Source organism: Priceomyces carsonii (genome assembly GCF_900007245.1).
Source record: "Priceomyces carsonii strain CBS4050 genome assembly, scaffold: Debaryomyces_carsonii_scaffold_2, whole genome shotgun sequence".
NCBI classification, from domain to species: Eukaryota; Fungi; Ascomycota; class Pichiomycetes; order Serinales; family Debaryomycetaceae; genus Priceomyces; species Priceomyces carsonii.
In genome coordinates this window covers 1-19,785 of record NW_026946675.1, presented here as the reverse complement: position 1 = coordinate 19,785, position 19,785 = coordinate 1, and the positions used below count along the sequence as shown (strand labels likewise).

The 19,785-nt window shown below is 36.4% G+C and overlaps 12 protein-coding genes across 12 annotated transcripts; 5 read left to right on the top strand and 7 right to left on the bottom strand.

Annotated features, from left to right (window-relative positions):
- Positions 1–2,555: 2,555 nt before the first annotated feature.
- Positions 2,556–3,053, top strand: PRCAT00001453001 (uncharacterized protein; the record flags this gene model as incomplete). The annotated part of the gene is made up of 1 exon (XM_062951240.1): positions 2,556–3,053. One exon carries the CDS (start codon positions 2,556–2,558, stop codon positions 3,051–3,053), a length of 498 nt encoding a protein of 165 aa, XP_062808262.1.
- A 378-nt stretch (positions 3,054–3,431) lies between these two features.
- On the top strand, positions 3,432–3,908 carry PRCAT00001452001 (uncharacterized protein; the record flags this gene model as incomplete). The annotated part of the gene is made up of 1 exon (XM_062951239.1): positions 3,432–3,908. One exon carries the CDS (start codon positions 3,432–3,434, stop codon positions 3,906–3,908), a length of 477 nt encoding a protein of 158 aa, XP_062808261.1.
- Positions 3,909–4,741: 833 nt separating this feature from the next.
- PRCAT00001451001 (uncharacterized protein) lies at positions 4,742–5,050 on the bottom strand (the record flags this gene model as incomplete). Its single annotated transcript, XM_062951238.1, has 1 exon — positions 4,742–5,050. One exon carries the CDS (start codon positions 5,048–5,050, stop codon positions 4,742–4,744), a length of 309 nt encoding a protein of 102 aa, XP_062808260.1.
- Positions 5,051–6,140: 1,090 nt separating this feature from the next.
- PRCAT00001450001 (Zn(II)2Cys6 transcription factor) lies at positions 6,141–8,507 on the bottom strand (the record flags this gene model as incomplete). The annotated part of the gene is made up of 4 exons (XM_062951237.1): positions 6,141–6,318; positions 6,368–6,426; positions 6,483–7,702; positions 7,823–8,507. 4 exons carry the CDS (start codon positions 8,505–8,507, stop codon positions 6,141–6,143), a joined length of 2,142 nt encoding a protein of 713 aa, XP_062808259.1.
- A 229-nt stretch (positions 8,508–8,736) lies between these two features.
- Positions 8,737–10,842, bottom strand: PRCAT00001449001 (transketolase family protein; the record flags this gene model as incomplete). Its single annotated transcript, XM_062951236.1, has 1 exon — positions 8,737–10,842. The coding sequence occupies one exon, from the start codon at positions 10,840–10,842 to the stop codon at positions 8,737–8,739; it is 2,106 nt and encodes a 701-aa protein (XP_062808258.1).
- Positions 10,843–11,239: 397 nt separating this feature from the next.
- PRCAT00001448001 (NAD(P)-dependent alcohol dehydrogenase) lies at positions 11,240–12,313 on the top strand (the record flags this gene model as incomplete). The annotated part of the gene is made up of 1 exon (XM_062951235.1): positions 11,240–12,313. The coding sequence occupies one exon, from the start codon at positions 11,240–11,242 to the stop codon at positions 12,311–12,313; it is 1,074 nt and encodes a 357-aa protein (XP_062808257.1).
- A 339-nt stretch (positions 12,314–12,652) lies between these two features.
- PRCAT00001447001 (uncharacterized protein) lies at positions 12,653–14,185 on the bottom strand (the record flags this gene model as incomplete). The annotated part of the gene is made up of 1 exon (XM_062951234.1): positions 12,653–14,185. One exon carries the CDS (start codon positions 14,183–14,185, stop codon positions 12,653–12,655), a length of 1,533 nt encoding a protein of 510 aa, XP_062808256.1.
- A 1,439-nt stretch (positions 14,186–15,624) lies between these two features.
- On the top strand, positions 15,625–16,608 carry PRCAT00001446001 (uncharacterized protein; the record flags this gene model as incomplete). Its single annotated transcript, XM_062951231.1, has 1 exon — positions 15,625–16,608. One exon carries the CDS (start codon positions 15,625–15,627, stop codon positions 16,606–16,608), a length of 984 nt encoding a protein of 327 aa, XP_062808255.1.
- Positions 16,609–17,430: 822 nt separating this feature from the next.
- PRCAT00001445001 (uncharacterized protein) lies at positions 17,431–17,535 on the bottom strand (the record flags this gene model as incomplete). Its single annotated transcript, XM_062951230.1, has 1 exon — positions 17,431–17,535. The coding sequence occupies one exon, from the start codon at positions 17,533–17,535 to the stop codon at positions 17,431–17,433; it is 105 nt and encodes a 34-aa protein (XP_062808254.1).
- A 669-nt stretch (positions 17,536–18,204) lies between these two features.
- On the bottom strand, positions 18,205–18,564 carry PRCAT00001444001 (uncharacterized protein; the record flags this gene model as incomplete). The annotated part of the gene is made up of 1 exon (XM_062951229.1): positions 18,205–18,564. The coding sequence occupies one exon, from the start codon at positions 18,562–18,564 to the stop codon at positions 18,205–18,207; it is 360 nt and encodes a 119-aa protein (XP_062808253.1).
- A 12-nt stretch (positions 18,565–18,576) lies between these two features.
- Positions 18,577–18,837, top strand: PRCAT00001443001 (uncharacterized protein; the record flags this gene model as incomplete). The annotated part of the gene is made up of 1 exon (XM_062951228.1): positions 18,577–18,837. One exon carries the CDS (start codon positions 18,577–18,579, stop codon positions 18,835–18,837), a length of 261 nt encoding a protein of 86 aa, XP_062808252.1.
- A 195-nt stretch (positions 18,838–19,032) lies between these two features.
- Positions 19,033–19,443, bottom strand: PRCAT00001442001 (uncharacterized protein; the record flags this gene model as incomplete). The annotated part of the gene is made up of 1 exon (XM_062951227.1): positions 19,033–19,443. The coding sequence occupies one exon, from the start codon at positions 19,441–19,443 to the stop codon at positions 19,033–19,035; it is 411 nt and encodes a 136-aa protein (XP_062808251.1).
- Between the last annotated feature and the right edge of the window lie 342 nt (positions 19,444–19,785).

Below are 19,785 nucleotides of genomic sequence, written 5' to 3'. Positions count from 1 at the left end.
CAGGGCCCTCATATGATTGTCAAAGTCCGGGGAAGGTTGACGTTCACATGAAAAATAAATTAAGTTCTGCTAATCTCTTTCATGATTAATTCTTTTTCAGCCAGCCCGATTTTAAAGTTCAATGCTTCAAGAGTATAGAAAACCTTTCAGATACATTGACTTCGAAGCAATATGAGGCGATGAGTTGAATCAGTTTCTGTCAAATTTGTGTCAGCTTTTTTGGTTATTCCACAATAAAGTATCATTTTGTTTAGGAACTTGAGGTATCGCACCTGGAATGCTGTGACCTAGAATTATCTCTCTTGGCATGGTTTGTCTTTTTGGACCTATTGGTATCTTTCATTAAACCTTTGATATACCATTAGCACAATTTTGCAACTTGATGCCATTGGCATCGTCATCGTTGTCTTTTTTGAAATTTCTTGTGTTTGACCTGCTACTCTTATAAATTTTACATGATAAGCAAATGATGGCAATATGGGGATGTGAAAGGAAGGCAATCCTTATTCAAATGAGTAGTCATGTAGGCTTCTTTAAACTGTACTTCTTCAAATTTTTCAAGTTTCTTTATTGCCTTCTCAAATATATACTCTACGGAACCCAAAATTATTCCAATACGCTATCAAGTCCGCAACTGTCTTTCGGCGTTACCTACTTTGAATGAATTATTGGCGTCATTTAAATTCAAGTCAAATGCAGATAATAAATAGGTGTGAGTCACGTGAGATAGGAGTAACATCACATTGTGAAGCTATAGTATTTTGAATAAGAAGGAAGCGATTCAAGGGCCCCTTCTAAAGGTTACGATTTGAGTATTAAAAACATCAGCCAATGACTATGTGTTAGTATTTAGGCTAATTATCTGCTAGTGATTCTTTAATATGTAGGATGAATGAAAAAATATGGTAATAGTAGTGTATGCATGAAGCATAATATGCTTCATAGTTGATGAGCAAGGAGCACGTAAGAGGAAAGCAGTCTTAACAGAATAATTCAGCTTACGATATCACGGTTAGAATTTTTAGTTTTGATGAGGCTGTTCCGAGTATATTATTGTCAAGCTATGAACCATGTGCTGATGATGAGTTAGAGTCGTACATAACACAGCATTTTCGCAAGTTGAAGAGTATCCTAAGGGCACAGACCGATGTGCTCCAGTGTTGTCGTTAGTTATGAATCTATTGTTCGTGTTTAGATATTCTTGAATAGTATTGGGTTCTCAAGGATTTTCACTAAGTTTTATCCATTGTATGCTTCAAAAATGTTAAAATAATATCCAATGGTTTTCACTATTGTGATAGAGCCTTCAGGACAATTTTTGAGAGAATTATATATCGGTCTTCTAATGTTGTGGGCCCTTTAGCTTTATCTGTTCGTTCTTTGGTACCCCCCTCTCTGTCCACATTAAATATCTTGATTCACTATTGGTTTGATTGTGCTCCCGTATTCTCTAAGTTTCCAAATATTATTATCAAGAGTTTGATACAGTATTTTACTAGGGACTGTCACAATACAAATACCTTCATTGGCATCGATTTTATTTGAAAAGAACAAAAACTTAGCTCTGGAATGTGTCTAATAATAACAATAACTAAAATAAAGATTAGAATTTTTCTATTTTTGAAATTCTGAGGAGTAATAAAATACTTTTCAAATTAGGGTGAAACATCTATAGGCGCTTAAGCGTTTTTTTATGTGCCAATCTGGAGAGTATGACAAGCTGATTTCTCGTCAAAGAGACATAATGTCCCCATTTAGCAAGCCCTTTGCAAAATATTTGAGTTAATTCAAAATGATCCAGGACTCCGCATAAACAATTGCTATAACTTCCTACTTTTCTTTTCATGCTTTTATTGAATACGGGCTGGACGAATGTCAGACTTAGAGCTGGGTACCGTAAAAATTCTGCGTGGTGTGCATATGAAGCTGCATTGATTATATAAGCGCACATTTAGCTCCGAATAGTTTGTATTGACATAAAACAAGAATTAAATTAAGGAGGCCCTTTACCTGTGTGAGGTACCATTTAAAGGAGCAAGATATCAGATGTTTCTCATAAAATAAGATATTGCAAAAATATGTCGGCCAAGAAAGTAACATCAGAATTTGACCATCAAGAACTTAAAACTAGTGATGTACATTTTGATAGTTCATCAGCTTCGTCAGAAGAATCACTTATGGAGCCATCTCGGAGACAATTTGTGCTATGAAATCAACACGTCAACGGAAATATTACCATCTTCACTTCTGAAGATTCGGCTTCGAATTATGATGCGTTTAAGGAATTAACCCCGGATCAAGGGAATTTCAATAACATATTAGAACTTCAGAAACAAGGCTTAGGAATACCGCTTCTAAAGGTAAAATTCCATTACTTTGACGACAAATATGCTTCAGTATTGAAATATACTACACCTCAAGGAGACGCCCTCTTTGAAGAAAAGAGTGATAATCACGAAATATGTACCATACGGAAGAAGTTGTTCAGTTCCTATGTCAGATATGAATTCCAATTTGACTTCAATGATCATAAAAGATTCACGATCTCTTTTTTCATGCACTATAAGCTATCAATCGGGGATACTACACCATTCCCAGACGGAAATTCTTTCAGATGGATACATTCAGAATACCATGAATTGTGGCTGAAATATTCTTATTCTTTATTCTTGATAGATGAAGATGATTTGTCTATGGTCGAAAACATGGATCAAGTAAGTGGAAAGTTAGATCCAAGAAATGAATTGGTGCAGGGCAATATTTTAAATCTTTTCAAGTTCCGTTCGAGAAAGGTGAAAGATAGCTTCATTCCAAACGTGAAGCTAGGTTCTTTGAATTATTCCAAAAGAAAATCTCTCGGGTCTTACCAGAGAACTGCAAAATTCTTTTTACGAAGTCTCGAGGAAGCTCGAAATCTTGAAAGTACACTTTCGGTAAATGATGGTGACTTGATGTTATTATGTATCTCAAGTATATTAAAGAGACATGAAGATAAGAGGAAAAAGCGGAGGTACAGAATGCCAACAATAGCCGGTGCGGGTAGCGGTAGCTGAAGAAAAGTGATTGCTCCTTAACAAGACTGTTTCTGAAATTGAATATTAAGGAAAAATATTGTCTCTCTAATATATTGAAGATGAACCCTATACATCTGTAAGAATAATAGATAAAGATCTTTATTCTAATCTCTTACGTATAAACGCATCAGCTTGCTTTTTTATATTGTGAACCGATCTTTGATGGAGGTATATTTCCCAGACCTCCTCTCTGCTTTTATAGATTTACGCTACCAGTAGTCTTGACATTGACTCTGATAGGTAATACGAGAAATGTTTCTCATCTATATTTACTGAGAGGTTGCCATGAAGTATTCAGAACGTGACTGGCCAAGTGGCGTAATATATGTGCGGTGATGTTAATAAGATCGACTTAAAATGTCGTACGGTTACAGTAAGCTGAAATTTATGTTGGTTTATCGTGTCGACCAAAGCCATCTAACTCTTATTGTAGCAACTGACAAAGGAATCAAAGTGGACAATGTTGTCGCGGGTGACAAAGTACCTCTGGGGCGGCCATTTCCAGCTCAATCTTTAAAGAACGTGGTGGATCTTTCCCTAGAGGACGCTAGTCCTTGTGTCAAGGTCGATGACACTTGGCCCGGTATTCTTGAGGGACACCGTGCAGGTATGTGGACGGTTGCACTTACGTGCTCAGGCAACTACATGGGCCTTTCATACAAAGAGTTTAAAGCATTATCGGATCTGGAGTTAAAAGAAAAGAGAGCCCATGTTGAAAGGGTTTTTCAAAAATCCAAGCCACATTATTTGATTGGGAAAATTGCTGAATTACCAAGAGTGATAGAAGACATAAATAGAAAGATGAAGAAGCGTGAGGTTCCTCAGACTCTATAAGTATTTAATAGAAATCCATCTGGATAAATGCATTTAAAATTATTTTAGATAAATAGGGAGACTTAAGTTGATCTGAAATCAAACACTAGTATTCAAGTTTTCTAAGTGAACAATCTTCGTTTTGGTTCCGATGCTTGGTGTTCAGAATAGTTTTCGATGAAGTTTCAAATTTTCACTACCTAAAATTATATAGCTGTCCAAATTTTGAAATAAAAGTCCATAATACAACAATAAGATTACCAAATAGAGATTTTAACTCTTCTAATCTCTTTGTATACACTCATCGGTTTGCTATTTACTATTTATGTCTTTTATTGGCGGTTTTGCGAAGGAAGTATCTTCCCTACAATAGGAAGGGAGAATGGTTGAATTTACGTTTCACAAGTAATCAGGTGATGTTATGTTTATGACTTTATGTGCAATAGATATAACCCTGGTTCGTCTTCATTATGCTTCTATTTAGTGACATTATTATGAAACCTTGGGTTCTGTCTATAGGAATTTTTTCTCTAGAATATCCTTCTTGTTCTTCTTGTGGTATAAAGTTTTTTGTATGAGCTGGAGGATATAGATACTGGTTTTAAATTGAAATACTAATTGCTCGATCTTGCTCGCGAGTAATTTTCCTGCCTCTTCAATGATACATGGATATGATTCGTTTCAACGATCAAAAATATTGCTGCTGTTGATAGAGTTAGTTCTTTTAGGATGCTGTGTCAAAGAAATAATTAGAACCACTATGTGTCCTGGAATCTAACTTATCAGCAGTAACAGCAGACCCGGCCAGCACTATCTATTCTTAATTCGCCACAAACCGATGTTATGTTCACCGTCTAGTCCATCAAATAATAACGAGTATGCCGATATTTCAGGAAAAACATTTTGGCTTCTGCCACCTGATTACCAGTGTACATGTCGTCCATAGCTTCGTATTTATCAGCTTTTTCACACCCCAACCTCGAATCCTTAGCTTTAATCGTGTACCAGTTAACATTCCACAAATCTAACCTCTTATCTAGGCGCCTTATAATATCAGTTGTCATAGTCGCTTCATTTGACCGCAAAAACCGGTATATATCTCTCGATATATTTATTCCATTGGATAACATTACATCATCACCTTGAGTATCATGGTAGTGCATCAACAATACTCCTGATTCATTAGGAGTCTTTCCTTTCAAAACGTCAAAATCAATGTAATAGTCCGTGTTGCTCGTGTTAGTAATATAGTATGCAGACACAATCTTCGTTAATCCATCCGTGAGATCGCGTTTACCAAATGTGTTATCAGAAATTCATTGGGTAACGTTGACGTAGTTGAGTTCAGGATATGTATCACTGTAGTGATATTCAGTAAAGGTTTGGTTTTCAAGTATCCTTTATCCAGACTGTTCTCCAGTCCTGCTTTGTATGCTCCCTCAATAAATGAAAAGAGAAGGAATACAGCAACTGCGGCTATGTGGGAATCACTATCACTTAATCTTCCTACAAGAGTGGTAAATATTACGTATGTACATGTTAGACCGCAACCTGTTTCTCAATTCTTTCGTATCAGCCATAATTTAGACAATTCTGCCTAGACTATTCCTTTCCATCCTCGTTTCTGAGTTAGTAATTCAGTCGTTCATCGAGTTTAAACACTGGATTTGCAAAAGGAGACAATTCCTTATTTTCTGAATACGAGTGCTTAGATTTCTTATCATCCATCACAACTATTCCAACACAGAGAAAGCCAAGAATAGCAATACAGCTTAATAATACGAAAATATGGGGCCAATAGGAGTTCCTGATCCTTTTGCAAAAGACAAGGATCGGAGACTTAGAGATTGGCAGATAATTCAAAAACAAATTACTGCAACATAACGTATCACTGCCAATATCTTAAGTTTGTCTAAAAGTCTTAATGGAGCAAAAACCAAGAATTTATTTTATCTTAAAAGGTGCCGAGTCACTACAAATACTGAATTATAGCCAATAATAACCGCTGATATTTCGTGAGAGAATTTTAACTAGATTTTATAGAAATCCATATGTTCATTTTGACCAATGAGGCGTCGTTCCTGAGATGACAATAAAGGTTGATCAGATGAGGATATAAAAATGGAACATTTGCTATTTTGAAAATAAAGGTTGAATTCGCCAATGGAAAGGTGATAATATCGAAAGTAGAAAATCGTATTCAGAAAATTGCCCCATCAAAATCTTTTCTATTAATCCATAACAGAAGATGAGTTAGTAAGCAATGGTACCATCCCAATAACTTTTCAAATCTTTTGCCCTGAGTGTCATCTGCCATCCAGTTGTAGTTTCTATCTCATTCAAGAGGTTTAATATCGTTTCATGTTCTTCATCACTACTTAATAGTTTTCCTGCAATCCACAAGGGCTGGACGGCGTTATTCCAACAGCCGCTAGTTATTTGTTAGTATATAACAATATAATATGATTATTCATACTTACTGATTGTGGTTGTGTATACTTATTGCACATATCTGCTTTGCATGCCATATCGTAGATTTCTATTAGAAAATGTTAGTATCATCAAGCACCCACTAATTGGAAATATCATACTTACTACGCCATACGAAGGAATTATTTTGTAACCTCTGGGCTTATTCTGAATCAATAGTATGATAGACATATGATATAGCTGATTTGCCGAAATTGCAGGCCCATTTAAGAAGAGAATACCTGGAAATGGTTTCTCTTCATATTCAAGAATGGGTCTCAACTGAACTGGACGGTTAATATACCAATCAATAACTTCATTCCACAAAATTTGCCATTCCTCCTCAAAAGATTTGGTTTCCTTAGCTATCAAGTTCAAAACTCTTCCGCACAAGAAAACGATGTAATTGGAGTACATATCTTCAGAGTTCATTCTCAAAAACTGCTCTTTCAGCTCACCGATTGAAATATCTCTTCCTATCCAGTACTCTGATTCACATATGGTAGATTGCTCAGCAATGACAGCAGAATTGACATCCATCCTTGCGTAACACCAAAATAAAGCTCTTTCGAATCCGTCACTGAAACCATGAATATTATGAGCCTTGAACTGAGCACAACATCCTTCTAAATGATGTCTCCACTCATCTGGTGCCGATGACATCATCTCGAATACACATAATATCACACAGGAGCTAATCATCGCTTTGTCCATAGTTTTATCAACAGTGGGGATTAGTTGTCTCAATGATTCTTGATAAAGCCTTATGGTGAGCTCAGGCTCATAATTACTAGTAACTTGCTCCTTTTGGCGAGACGAAATCGCATATAAGGCATATAGTAACGCGTTATTAGTTTGGGCAAGTTCTGGTATCTTTCTTCCAAATTGTTTCGATATATCAAACATATCTAGCCAAGGTGCAATTTCATATAAATAGTTCTTTAGTAAATTCAACTTTTCAGAGGAAGATAAAGATGGCTTCTCGTGCTTAAAGCTATCCAAAATTTCACTCATTTTGCTTTTATTCTCTGTTTTCAGAACTATGTTCCACATACTATCTTTGTTGACAAAATCTGATTCATTTAAGTAATTTGTCAGACTTCTTCCTGCTATAGGGTTAGGGTCAAATGAATGTAATATGTTATTGAATTCAGCGGTTATTGTAAAATCGTTATTCATATCAGGAGCAGAAACTACGTTGGTAAACATGTAGTCTCGTAATGTATTATTAAGATTCTTATAATGCAAAAAGGGAGTCATTATTGAATCTGGCGATAAAGCAGGGATAGTATTGGTCTCAATAGCCAGCGGTGGCCCTCGGAGAGTTTCTACACTTCTTGATGTATCTCTTTGCGGCAATTTTTCGGCAACATTAGTAAATTTCGAATGACTACTACTCCCTAATTTGGCACTTTCAACCTCCTGAAACAATATATATTCCGTTCTCTGGCTAGCTCCATGTGAACCAAAATTGGCAACACCGTCTTTGGCATCGTTTACATTCAATAACAGATTTAACGATATTTTACTAGGTGTTTTCTCATTTACTCTTGGCAGAAGATTGGCAATTGTAGTATATGATACAGGCAGATTCTTACTCTTGGAACCCTCATTTAAATTATTCGATCCTTCATTTTCATAAAATGCAGTTGAGTCGAGTGGAGAATAGTCACTTGTAGCATTTCCACAACATTGAACGTCATCATTATTCACATCTGCTTCTGAAAATGGTGGATCTCTTGATCCTTTTAACACTTCTGAAGTCAAACCCTTTTTTGCCAACTGCATTCCTTTGTCGGTATTTGATTCTCGGTGTGACATTCTATCACCAATAATATTCTTCGACTTGGTATTTTTAAAACAAATGGGAAAATTGTTCTTTGGAATTTCAATGCTCAAGCTATCTTTGTTGTTTAAATCATCCTTTCCATGCTCACTATTGCTTTCTTTTGAATCTCGCCTCAATCTGCCCCGTCTTATCCCTGTAATACTTTTGATAGAATTTTTATTAAACCTACCATAATTGATGGGCCATTCACAAATTTCGTTATTTTTTACACACAATCCACACGAAGGTTTACCCTCGTCACATTTCTTGTGCTTTTTGCGACAATTTAGACATCCAGTTCTTACTCTTGTAATTTCCCTCATGTATCATTCACCCTTGTATCATGACTCGTATTGATGTAAAACATGGTGTCGACATTCAATATAAATATTTTTTTTTTCTGCATTTTGAATTACCTTACCCCACACAGCAAATCAATACAAGGATCCTGTATATCAGTTATTCTATAGCTTACGAATCATATACATTCTCTGAACAGCTAGAAAAAAGAGATCAAATATATAAAAGAGAGATATTAAAACTAAAAATTTTTTAATTTAAATCTTGAAATTCATTTCTTATGTCGGCATCCACTAGCCACTGAGAATAATACTTCTCTATTTTTTCAGCTATTCTGTTTGCATTAAAACCGAAGTATTCATACACAAGGCTACCAGGAAGCGATTTACCATATCTAAGCATATTAACACCAGCAGAAGCATACCTCTCCCAGCCTTGGGGTGCATATGCTTCAATAACTACAGTAGGTAATTTTCCTCGCTGCAATAGTGATCGCTTATATTCTAGGGACTGTTCCTCGAAAAGCCTCAGACAAGGAAAAGAAATGACCCTTGATTTGATGCCTTTTTGATTCAATATTTCTGCTGTCTTCATAGCAAACAACATTTCAGCACCTGTTCCAATTATGTTAATAGACAGGTTGTCTACATCTTGAAAGACATATGCACCACGTTTAACTAGATGCCTCATTGAATTATTAGGGAATTGGGTAAGATTATGTCTCGAAAGTGATATTATCGAAGGTCCATTTTTATTTTCAATAGCGATTTCCCAAGCTCCTGCGGTTTCTTCAGAGTCGCATGGGCGAATATAGAGAAGATTAGGCATAGCCCTGTATAAGGCAGTAAGGGCAATGGGCTGGTGTGTTGGTCCATCTTCTCCCATCCCAATTGAATCATGAGTGGCCACATGAATCACTTGTAAGTGAGCGAGAGAACCATATCTCACAGCAGGGGCTGCGTAAAGATAAAACATGAAGAAGGAGGATGTGATAGGAATGAAAGTTCCTTTGCCGAAAGCTGCAATACCATTCGCAATTGCAGCCATAGCGTGCTCACGAACGCCATAATGAATATATCTTCCTGAGTAGTTACCATTTATTCCGCAATTCGTTTTAATTCTAGGATTTTGAAAGTCTACCTTACCATTCCAGCTCAAGTTCACAGATGGTGATAAATCTGCTGTGCCCACCATGATTGTGTTAATTTCTTTAAAAATTGGATTAGAAATGAAGCCGCTAGATTTCCTTGAAGCAGTAGGAATATGAGGAAATGATTTCGGGATTAATTGCTTCCATGCTGAATCCAATTCTCCCTTAATACGCCCATCAAACTCTTTTGCTAACTCAGGGTAAGCATTTCTGTAATTATGAATCAATTTTCCCCATTCTTGGGTTAAATTATCTCCTTTATCTTTGAGATCTGAAAAGAAATCATAAACAATGTCCGGAATAAAATATTTATCCTCTGGACAGATATCATTAGCCAAATGTAACTTATCTACCTCTTCCTGCCCAAAAGCGGAACCATGCGCTTCTGCTTGCCCCTCAACTGAAGTACCAGTTCCAATCACAGTATGAACATTAATGAATGTTGGTTTGATATCAGAATTTCTAGCTGTTTTTAAAGCTTCCACAATTTTTTCGACATTATAGGACCCATCTTCGACATCTATAACATTCCAATTACAAGCTAAAAATTTGTCGCGAATTCTCTCTGTATTTGTGAGATCAACAGATCCGTCGCAAGTAATCTGATTATTATCGTAGATAACGGTTAAATTGTTGAGGCCCAAGTGTCCTGCGAGAGAGATTGCTTCTAATGCAACACCTTCTTGTAAGCAAGCGTCCCCCACCATACAAAATGTATGATTATCAACAACTGAAAAATTGGGTCTATTGTATGTTGCCTGCAAATTCTTCGAAGCAATAGCTAATCCTACAGCATTTGCTATACCTTGGCCCAAGGGTCCTGTGGTGACTTCAATTGCAGGATGTTCATTTTCAGGATGTCCAGGACAATATGAATTTAAATCGGATGAATGATAGGTCTTTAGTTGTTCCATGGTCATGTGTTTATACCCAACTAAGTGGTGAAAGGCATACTGGAACAAGCAGGTATGACCATTTGATAAAACAAATCTATCCCTATTAAAATACTCCGGGTCATTTGGTGAGAATCGTAATACATACTTCCATAAGGCTATACCAATTGCAGCCATGTCCATAGCTCCACCTGGGTGACCTCCATTAAATTGCTGAACTAAATCTGCAATAAGAACGTGAAAGATTTTCAAGATGTAAATATGTATGTCATTTCGGTTAGTTATTGTATTGTTTGATTTATATGATAACGTCATTATTTATATTAGGTTTGCTAGTCTTTTTTGCTATAACTGACTACTCGACACTTCATTTCACTTTTCTTCTTGGCTTTTACTTCGTCTTCACGTTATACTTATAATAAATTTTATATCCGATTAGTCTCATTTCGAGATTCGTTGCATACCAATTCCTCAAAATGTCTTACCTAGATTTAGATCATATTTGCGGCAAATATTTCCACTTTCAGAAGTTACATCTTAGTTAACTTTTACGAACATTCATGCTTGAAGATCAACTCTGGGGGCAAAAATACGCGCAGAGTGGAGTAGATAGTATTATAAGATATAAAATGCGTCGCCAACCCTACATTTTGAAAATACTTCTAATATACTTACTATTCAAATCTAAATAACTGCATTGACTCTTAAAAAAATGACATTTGAAAATAACATTGCTCTTCAGACCACCTCTGACCACAACATCGAAATTGTAAATGTGTCTATTGGGCACCCTGATAAAGGTCAAGTATTAATTCACGTGAGGGCAACGGGAATTTGCGGTTCAGATATTCATTTCTGGAAAACTGGTGCAATTGGTGAGTTGAAAGTGTTGGGCAACTGTACATTGGGGCACGAGGCAGCAGGTGATATTGTAGGAGTCGGAGAGGGTGTAAGAGACGTTCAAGTGGGAGATCGTGTTGCTATAGAGCCTGGAATTCCCTGTGGCAACTGCTTTTTGTGCACCGGAGGGAACTATAATTTGTGTAAGGATGTGCAGTTTATCGGCGTGTATCCATATCATGGCTCAATGCAAAAGTATTTGATTCATGATGCCAAGTTCATCCATAAACTTCCAGATAAGCTAAGTTATGAAGAAGGTGCATTGGCTGAACCGGTTTCAGTAGCATATCATGGCATCCAGAGAGCAGAACTTGAGCTTGGTAGTGGTGTGTTCATAGCTGGAGCTGGCCCAATAGGATTAGCAGCACTATTATTGGCTAGCAGTCTGGGTGCTTGCCCTATCGTTATAAGCGATGTAAATGCTTCCAGACTTGAATTTGCGAAAAGATTAGTTCCTTCTGTAAAGACTTACCAAATTAATCCCAAGATAAAAGATACAGAAAACGCAGCAGAAATAAGAAAGTGCTTTGGGAAAGATGAAATCGATGCACCAGCATTTACTTTAGAGTGTACTGGTATTGAATCCAGTATTATTACAGGAGCGTACGTAACTAGAAGATCAGGGACACTAACGCTCATTGGAGTTGGAAAAGATACTATCAATAACTTTCCCTTCATGCATCTATCTTTGGCTGAGATTGATGTTAAATTTATTAATAGATACCATGATTCATGGCCCATTGTTATAAAATTAATGGATCAAGGTATTATTGATGTTAGACCCCTTATTACTCATCGTTTTTCTCTTAGTGAATCTATTACAGCAATGAATGTTGCATCAGATCCTTCAGTACACAGTATCAAAGTAATCATTGAAGACAATTGACATAGCTGTTATGACTATGAAACCCTATAGATTATCAGATTAATGTAATTTTATGAAATCCATTGAGTGGCCTTTGTAGTCAATCGTTTGTCGTATTGTAGACCCACTATATTAATTTGTGACTTTACTAGTGAATATACTGTGAATACTGTTGTATTTTCTAAAAGCTAACAAAATATGACGGAAGAAAAATAGTAAACTTTTACTTCTGAAATGCAAAAGACTATTACAAGCTTTACTAATTGGTAAAAAATTTCAAATTTTTGGTGATATAAAATACAGACTTAAATTTTTCACTACGGAAAACCTTAAAATCGTAGCCTACCAATTTAGAGCTTTTTAGACAACTTCAACGTGTTCCAATGCCGGGTCCTTCTCATTTGCAGTTGATGTTTGGGATGAGTTATCTGGAAGCTTCATTCTCAACGAGTCAGTATTTACTAAACCCATGAATATAGTTCTGTTGTCGCAGAAAAGCTGATCAATGGCTTCCAAAGTGAGTCCCTTTGTTTCTGGGAAAAAGAAATAAAACATAAAGACAAACGAAAAGTTTGTGCAAGTAAAGATCAAATACGCCTTCCATTTGAGTCTTGTTATTATTGTTGGAGTAATTTCGACAACGAAAAAATTCCACAACCAATTGGCCGAAATCCCGATTGCTGTTCCTTTGGCTCTCACATGCAAAGGAAGAATTTCAGGAACAATCACCCAAGGAATACAATTTCCAGAGGCACCGAATACCAATTGGTAAATGAAAAAGAAAGCAACAGCGGCAGCACCGGTGCTCTTCTGGAGATCAGGGTTACTTTGAAAGCTTAAAAGTATGGAGATCATAAGCATTGAAATACCACAACCGAAGTAGCCGTAGACTAGAGGTAATCTTCTTCCAAGTTTGTCAGCAAATAATGAAGGAACAATAGATCCAATCGTAAAGCATATTTCAGACACACCTCCAAGAATCATGGCTAAGTTTCTCTCAAGGCCGACATTGTGAATTAAAACTGTAGTAATATAGTAATTTATCAAATTTACGCCTCCCATTTGCTGAGCAAACATTGACATATATGCTAGGATGACTCTTGTTCTGGTCCGAGGCTTGTCTGGCTTGAAGAGCCTTTTCCATGTGTAAGAGCCTTCTTCTGTCTCTAAAAGCATAGCTTCCTCTATTTCCTCATAAGCTGAAACTATTTCAGGATCAGTTTCAGGTTTTCCTAAGACATAGGATAATATCTGCCTCGCTTCTTCTTTTCTCCCCTTGAAGAAACAGTATCTCGGAGATTCAGGAACTGTAAAAGTGAGGGCTAATACACCAAGAGCAAAAATAATCTGCGTAGCTATTGGCAATCTCCAATTTATTGGACCAGCAACAAAAGATAGTCCATAGTCAAGCCAATATGCATATACCAAGCCAATACCCACAAATAAAGCTTCTGAACATACCAAACGACCTCTAGAGGTAGGCCTTGATAGCTCAGCTTGGTACATAGGGACAGAGCTGGTCTCCATGCCTGTTCCTAATCCAGTAATAAATCTTCCTATCATTAAATGAGGAACAGAAAAAGCGCTTGTTTGAAGAGCTACACCTATTATTATTACCACCATTGATACTGCGATTGTCCTCCTTCTTCCCAAGGAATCTCCTGTGAAATAGTTGAGAATACACCCAAAAAAACATCCTAATGTATAAATAGAAACAATAATTCCTAAAAAAGTGGATCCTGGATTCCCAAATTGATTTAAGAAGTCATCTCCATTTATTAAGTTACCAACGATCCCCTGCTCAATTCCAAAAAGTATGAATGCCAATTCACAAGTAAAAGTGACAGCTAAACTTGCATGTTTTCCACTATTCCAAACTTTAAAGTACTTCATATTTCAAAGTTATCAAAGCTATTGTTTGGAAAATTGCATGTAAGCCGCCAGGCCCCTTTCATTTACTTATATAACACCAAACTTCCTTTTGTTATTACTTCTCATTTTTTAAACTACGTATAATTCCTGTTCGTGAATCGATGGGGTTCAAAAAGCCATATATTACCCCACATTTTTGTGTCGGCTATTATCTCTTAAAATGTACAACTATATACGCATTCTACTAGGAAGGTCCTTCTACCTCAACAACGAAATTAAAATAAGGGAAACCTTCTATTAAGCAACTTAATCTCTGGGGTTTCTTCTCTTTATCGCTTAAATGATATGAATATAGCCAATGCCCTCTGTAATAAGGTCGACGAGAGATAGTGATAAACGTATCTGCAAGTGAAGAATCACGTTTCCTATACGGAAATACTGACCCTGGCGACGACTGTTCAAGTTGCAAAATCATAGCTAGGGTTTTAGGCATAGATGCAATTGACTTCATTAATGATGGTACAAAAATTGTTTCTCATGGAAATGAAGAATGTTAAGAGATGCACATTATTCACTTGTTGAAAGATAAAATCACAAAAAGTGCCTCCTGAGAAGATAATGTACTAATAGATGTATTTTAGACAATTTCCTAGTTAGTTCTCACGTATCAACATATTTTCTCCTCGAATTGTGACATTTTGATTTTCTAGATCCTTAGTTTCATTACATAAAAATCAGCTCGTTCTGGCCAAATAGGTCGTAATTCGGGAACTGAGAGAAAAGACAGATTAGATAAGCTGCAATATTCAAACATCGTGAGATGTACGATGCCGCTAAGGAGAAGATTAAAGTAACTAGGATATCTGTATCACTAGAGCTGCTTAAAATACTTAGGTAGTCCTCTCAAGAGTGAAGTATAACTAAGTTGTACAGACCTCGTCAAGTCAACAATATTCGAGATTTATTGCAAGTTGCATTTGATAAATCCAGCAAAGTCAAAATAGGTAAGTCCTTTCACATTTGAATTGAAGAGAGGGTTATTTCTGTTTTCTCAACGTTCTACAGTAATAATATTACCCCATGTAATAAGCTCAGCCAAGCTCGGCGTTAGTTAATTCCAGTCGAGAATCAGCTTACTTTTCTATGTGAATTGTTCCTTAGCAGCTCGCGTGGAAATGATAACTAATACTCCCCCCCCTTCCCTCAAAGGACTTTTGAGAAATTACCTATTTAGTGTCTTTGCTCCCTAGTAGCTGCGACTAATATTGCCTAATTAAGCTTGTTCTAAAGTTCTGACTTGTGTATGTGAGAACACAAAAAATAAAGAGAAAGCAAATGTCAACATAAATGAGAATTTTAGAACGTATTTAAATAGAATAGATGTTAGTGATTCATGATATTCTTCATCGTAATTTTATTAGTCGTGATACTAGAGAAAACGATAGTTATTATTTTGCAACATGTCCTCTCAAACCATCAGAATGGCGTCTGGATATAACTTCCCTTTAGTTGGTCTTGGATTGTGGAAAGTACCGAGAGATAAAACCGCCGATCTTGTATATAAAGCAATAAAGAGTGGATACAGACATTTCGACAGTGCTTACGATTATCACAATGAAAAGGAAGCAGGTGAAGGAATTAGAAATGCAATAGAAGATGATCTTGTAACAAGAGAGGATATATTTATCACCACAAAACTCTGGAACAACTACCATGCGAAAGATCACGCATTAAAAATGGCTAAATATCAGAATGACACATGGGGGTTGGGGTATATTGATTTATATTTGATTCATTTCCCCATTGCATTAAAGTATGTCAATCCAAAAGAAATTGAGTTCCCATCCTGGTGGTGCGATAAGAATAGAAGTTTAGTTGAAACAGAGAGGGTCCCAATGAGAGAAACCTGGGAAGCGCTCGAATCCTTAGTCGACCTTGGAATTGTGAGATCAATTGGTGTATCAAATTGTCTGGCTCAGACTATTTATGATATTCAAACTTATAATAGATATCCAATTTCCTCCCTCCAAATTGAACACCATCCGTACTTAGTACAGCCCAATTTAATCAAATTTGCTCAGGAAAAAAATATATCTGTTGTTGGGTACTCCTCATTTGGGCCACAATCTTTCTTAGGGTTACCCGAAAAGTTTTCCGAAAGAGCCAAGAATGTGACAAATTTATTTTCAAATGAAGTTATCGTGTCAATTGCTGCTAAACATAACAGGTCTCCTGCTCAAATATTATTACGGTGGGCCACTCAAAATAATATAGCAGTGATCCCGAATGCTCTGATCAAGACTTATTTGGAGCAAAATATATGCTTGGATTTCGATTTGACTGAAAAGGAAATTGAACTCATCAATAATTTGGACCTTAATTTAAGGTTCAACGACCCTGGGTTCTTCTTGAAGGATCAATATGCATTAAATCTTTTTGAGTAGCTGATTGTTAGATTAATAGCTTGCTTTATTATGAATTGTTATAACGGAATCGTCACGAGTAGATGTGAATTTAATCTGTGATCTCAAATAATAACACGATATTGAAATGCTCTTGATATATATAAATGATTTGATCTTTGTATTTTTATGCAATAAAATAAGCCAATAAAAAAGGCGGTAAATCTTCTTTTCATTTCTTAGCAGACATAGATCTAAGTGAAGATTGATTTAAGCGACACAAAATACAGACCGCTTAAATCATTCATTTTCTAACTAGTTACTGCCAAAATATCAAGTGCTATAGTTGGAAAATATCGCTGTTTTCTCTTAAGACTAATGAATATGTATGTACAGCTCTCTTTAAAAAAGAGATGATGTTGCAAAATCGTGGTCAAAAGCATTGAAAATTTCTTGAGCAAAGTTATTTCTATGTTGTACAATCTGTGGCCAAAAGTTTCTGTATAGGTTGTGTACAGCTCCTTCTGTACCTATTAAGAGGATGTTTTCAGTTCTGAGTTTTGCCAAATAGACTGCCAATTCTAGCATAAAAGATGGGGTCATATTTGGTATTAACGGAGATTAACGTAACAGGTGGGCACTTTTTTGGGAACATCCATTTCAAAGGTATTAAAGATTCATGAATCCAGTCATCAGTATCATCTAATACTACATTAATTCCTCCTTCTGAAAGAATTTTGCCTACTCTTGTGCCTAATTCTTTACTACCGCTGATTCCATTTCTCTTTTGCAACCCAGGCGATGGGGATTCATTCCCGGAGGTTCTTTAATGAAAATATGAACTAAATCCTCACCAGGCTTTTCCTAATGTGCCCCTAGAATCACTATGCCTTTAACATTCCTCTTTTCCGCATTCCTACCTTGCTCTTCCCAATCCTTGCTCACTACTGATTTTTCATCAAGCATCATGGTGGAACCATGCGAAACAAATATTATCGGAAATGCCTTGTCGTCTTTCATTATGTACTGAATCTTAAGTCATAAATGAATTATAAATGAATTTGTTCATATTTTCAAGTTTTTATAGATGCAAAATTCGGATTCGGAACAAGTGGCAAAATTTATCACTTGCCCTCAATTAACTATAGCTGTGGGGAAAAGCCTTTTAGAAGAAGATGGCAATAGTTTGCAAGTTCCTTAAATAGTTCTATATGAATCACTTGAGAACATGGTATTGTTGGGGAATATATGAATGATGAGTTGCACAAAATCATGAAGATGAAATGTCATACCACCTGTTTTACATTAGGATCACATGTTTTGAAATAAAGTAATTTTGTGAGTATACGAAGCTAGGAGGATGGGGAGCTAATCTTTCACCTCTATATATTGACCATTTTTTTGCTTGTTCTTAGTCAGACTTGAGATAGTTGAAGTCTAACCAATTGTGAAAAAGTGCAAACATTTATACATACATATTTTATACATCATTTTAACAATGTTCATGATATTTGAGGACGAGGTTCATTAAATGGAGGAGTATATCGATACTAGTATTAGTCTTAAGGATTAAAAGTCAGATACCTAGACATTTTTACAATTTAGGATATATAGAAATGTTGCAATTATGCTAATTAATTAAGCCGTATGAGAAACATCGAATCCGTTTGCTGTATCGCTATTTTCGTCATTTGGTGGTTCTTGGCTAGCCGCTTCTTGTATGGCAAGCTGTTGGAATGCCTTTTGCTCGAAAAGACTTTCAAAGAGTGCAGCGTAACCAAATTTAGATTTTGTTCTCAATTTAGCACCGAATTCCTTGAAAAGGAAAGGTACTGGAACCATTGCTAATGAGATGAAAGCAAACAAAGAAGTGGCCCATTCGATATGTAATTTAGGGTACATTTGTACAGTGAATAATGGAAACACTGAAACCAATAAATAGCGTAAGAGGTTATTTGCTGCTATAGCAGATGCAAGAGTAGCTGGTGGATACGACATAGAGAGTAATAAATGACAGAAAGGAAGATTAAGAACAATCCAAAACCAAAAGGTAAACCAGCCGCAATAGGAGCCATCCAATGGACAGATATCGTTCTACCTGTCCATGCCAACCAGAATAATGCTATTGGCAAACTGACAGCACCGATTTCAGCAGAAAACAATTTTGATTCAGGTGCCCTTAGGATAAGGTTGCCATTTTCATCTCTCTTGCCTCTGTTATCATCGGGGTTTCTAGGGCTGTATACTTTCTTAAAGAAATATAAATGTTAAAACAAACACAATAGGCTCAACAATCAACATCTGTAACGGTCGAAGTAAAGTGACTATGGCCGTGTTCTTCACATAAGCTTTGTCTTTTGGAGGTTTTAGTACCTCGATACCTCGTCTTTGAGCTCTTTTCGACAAAATAATGGGCATTTAGGTTTCTGGTAACAGTAAGACAAATGGAAGAATGAGTCCTGAAAGCTAAATATAGATCCACATAGTCCATTTACGTCCCTTTTTTTCAGTTGCAAAGCCGCCGACAATTGGCCCTAAGACAGGTCCTAAGAAAGGAGCTAAGGATAACATAGACAAATCAAAGCCGATATCTTGGAATGCCCTAATATCACTGATTGAACCACCAGCTACAGCCATTGCTGGAGATGCGAAACATCCACAGAAGAACCTCAAGATTAGAACAGAATAAATGTTATTGGAAAGCCCAACACCCATGGCAAATAACATTGAAATAGGCAAGGAAAAAACATAGATAAAACGGCGGCCTGAAATCTCAGATATTGGAGCAGCAATTGCTGGACCAATGGCCAAACCAAGTAAGTAGAATGTCAAACCAGAAATACAAAGCTCTGGAGAAGTTCCAAACAAATTCACCATACACCTGCAACATACAATGAACTTCCTATTGACACACACAAGCAAACTATAGCTACTGTAAAAGTCACGTACCACTTATTCCATTGAGGCCAATTATATGGGTTTTCTTTATCTTCTGATAAATCACAATTTAAATTTTCAACCGGTACTGGTTCATTCGTTTGGGCCGCTTCGCATACATTTTCCGAAACCTTAGCCAGTTCTACATCATCCTCTGATCTACTCAAATTGTGTCTTGTGTTCTCAGCATTTGATGCATCTCTTGCTTTGTCTTTGAAAGGATGGTGTCAAGGATGATATTAGAGTGTTAACTTTCTTAACTAATATCAAGAAAATTTAATT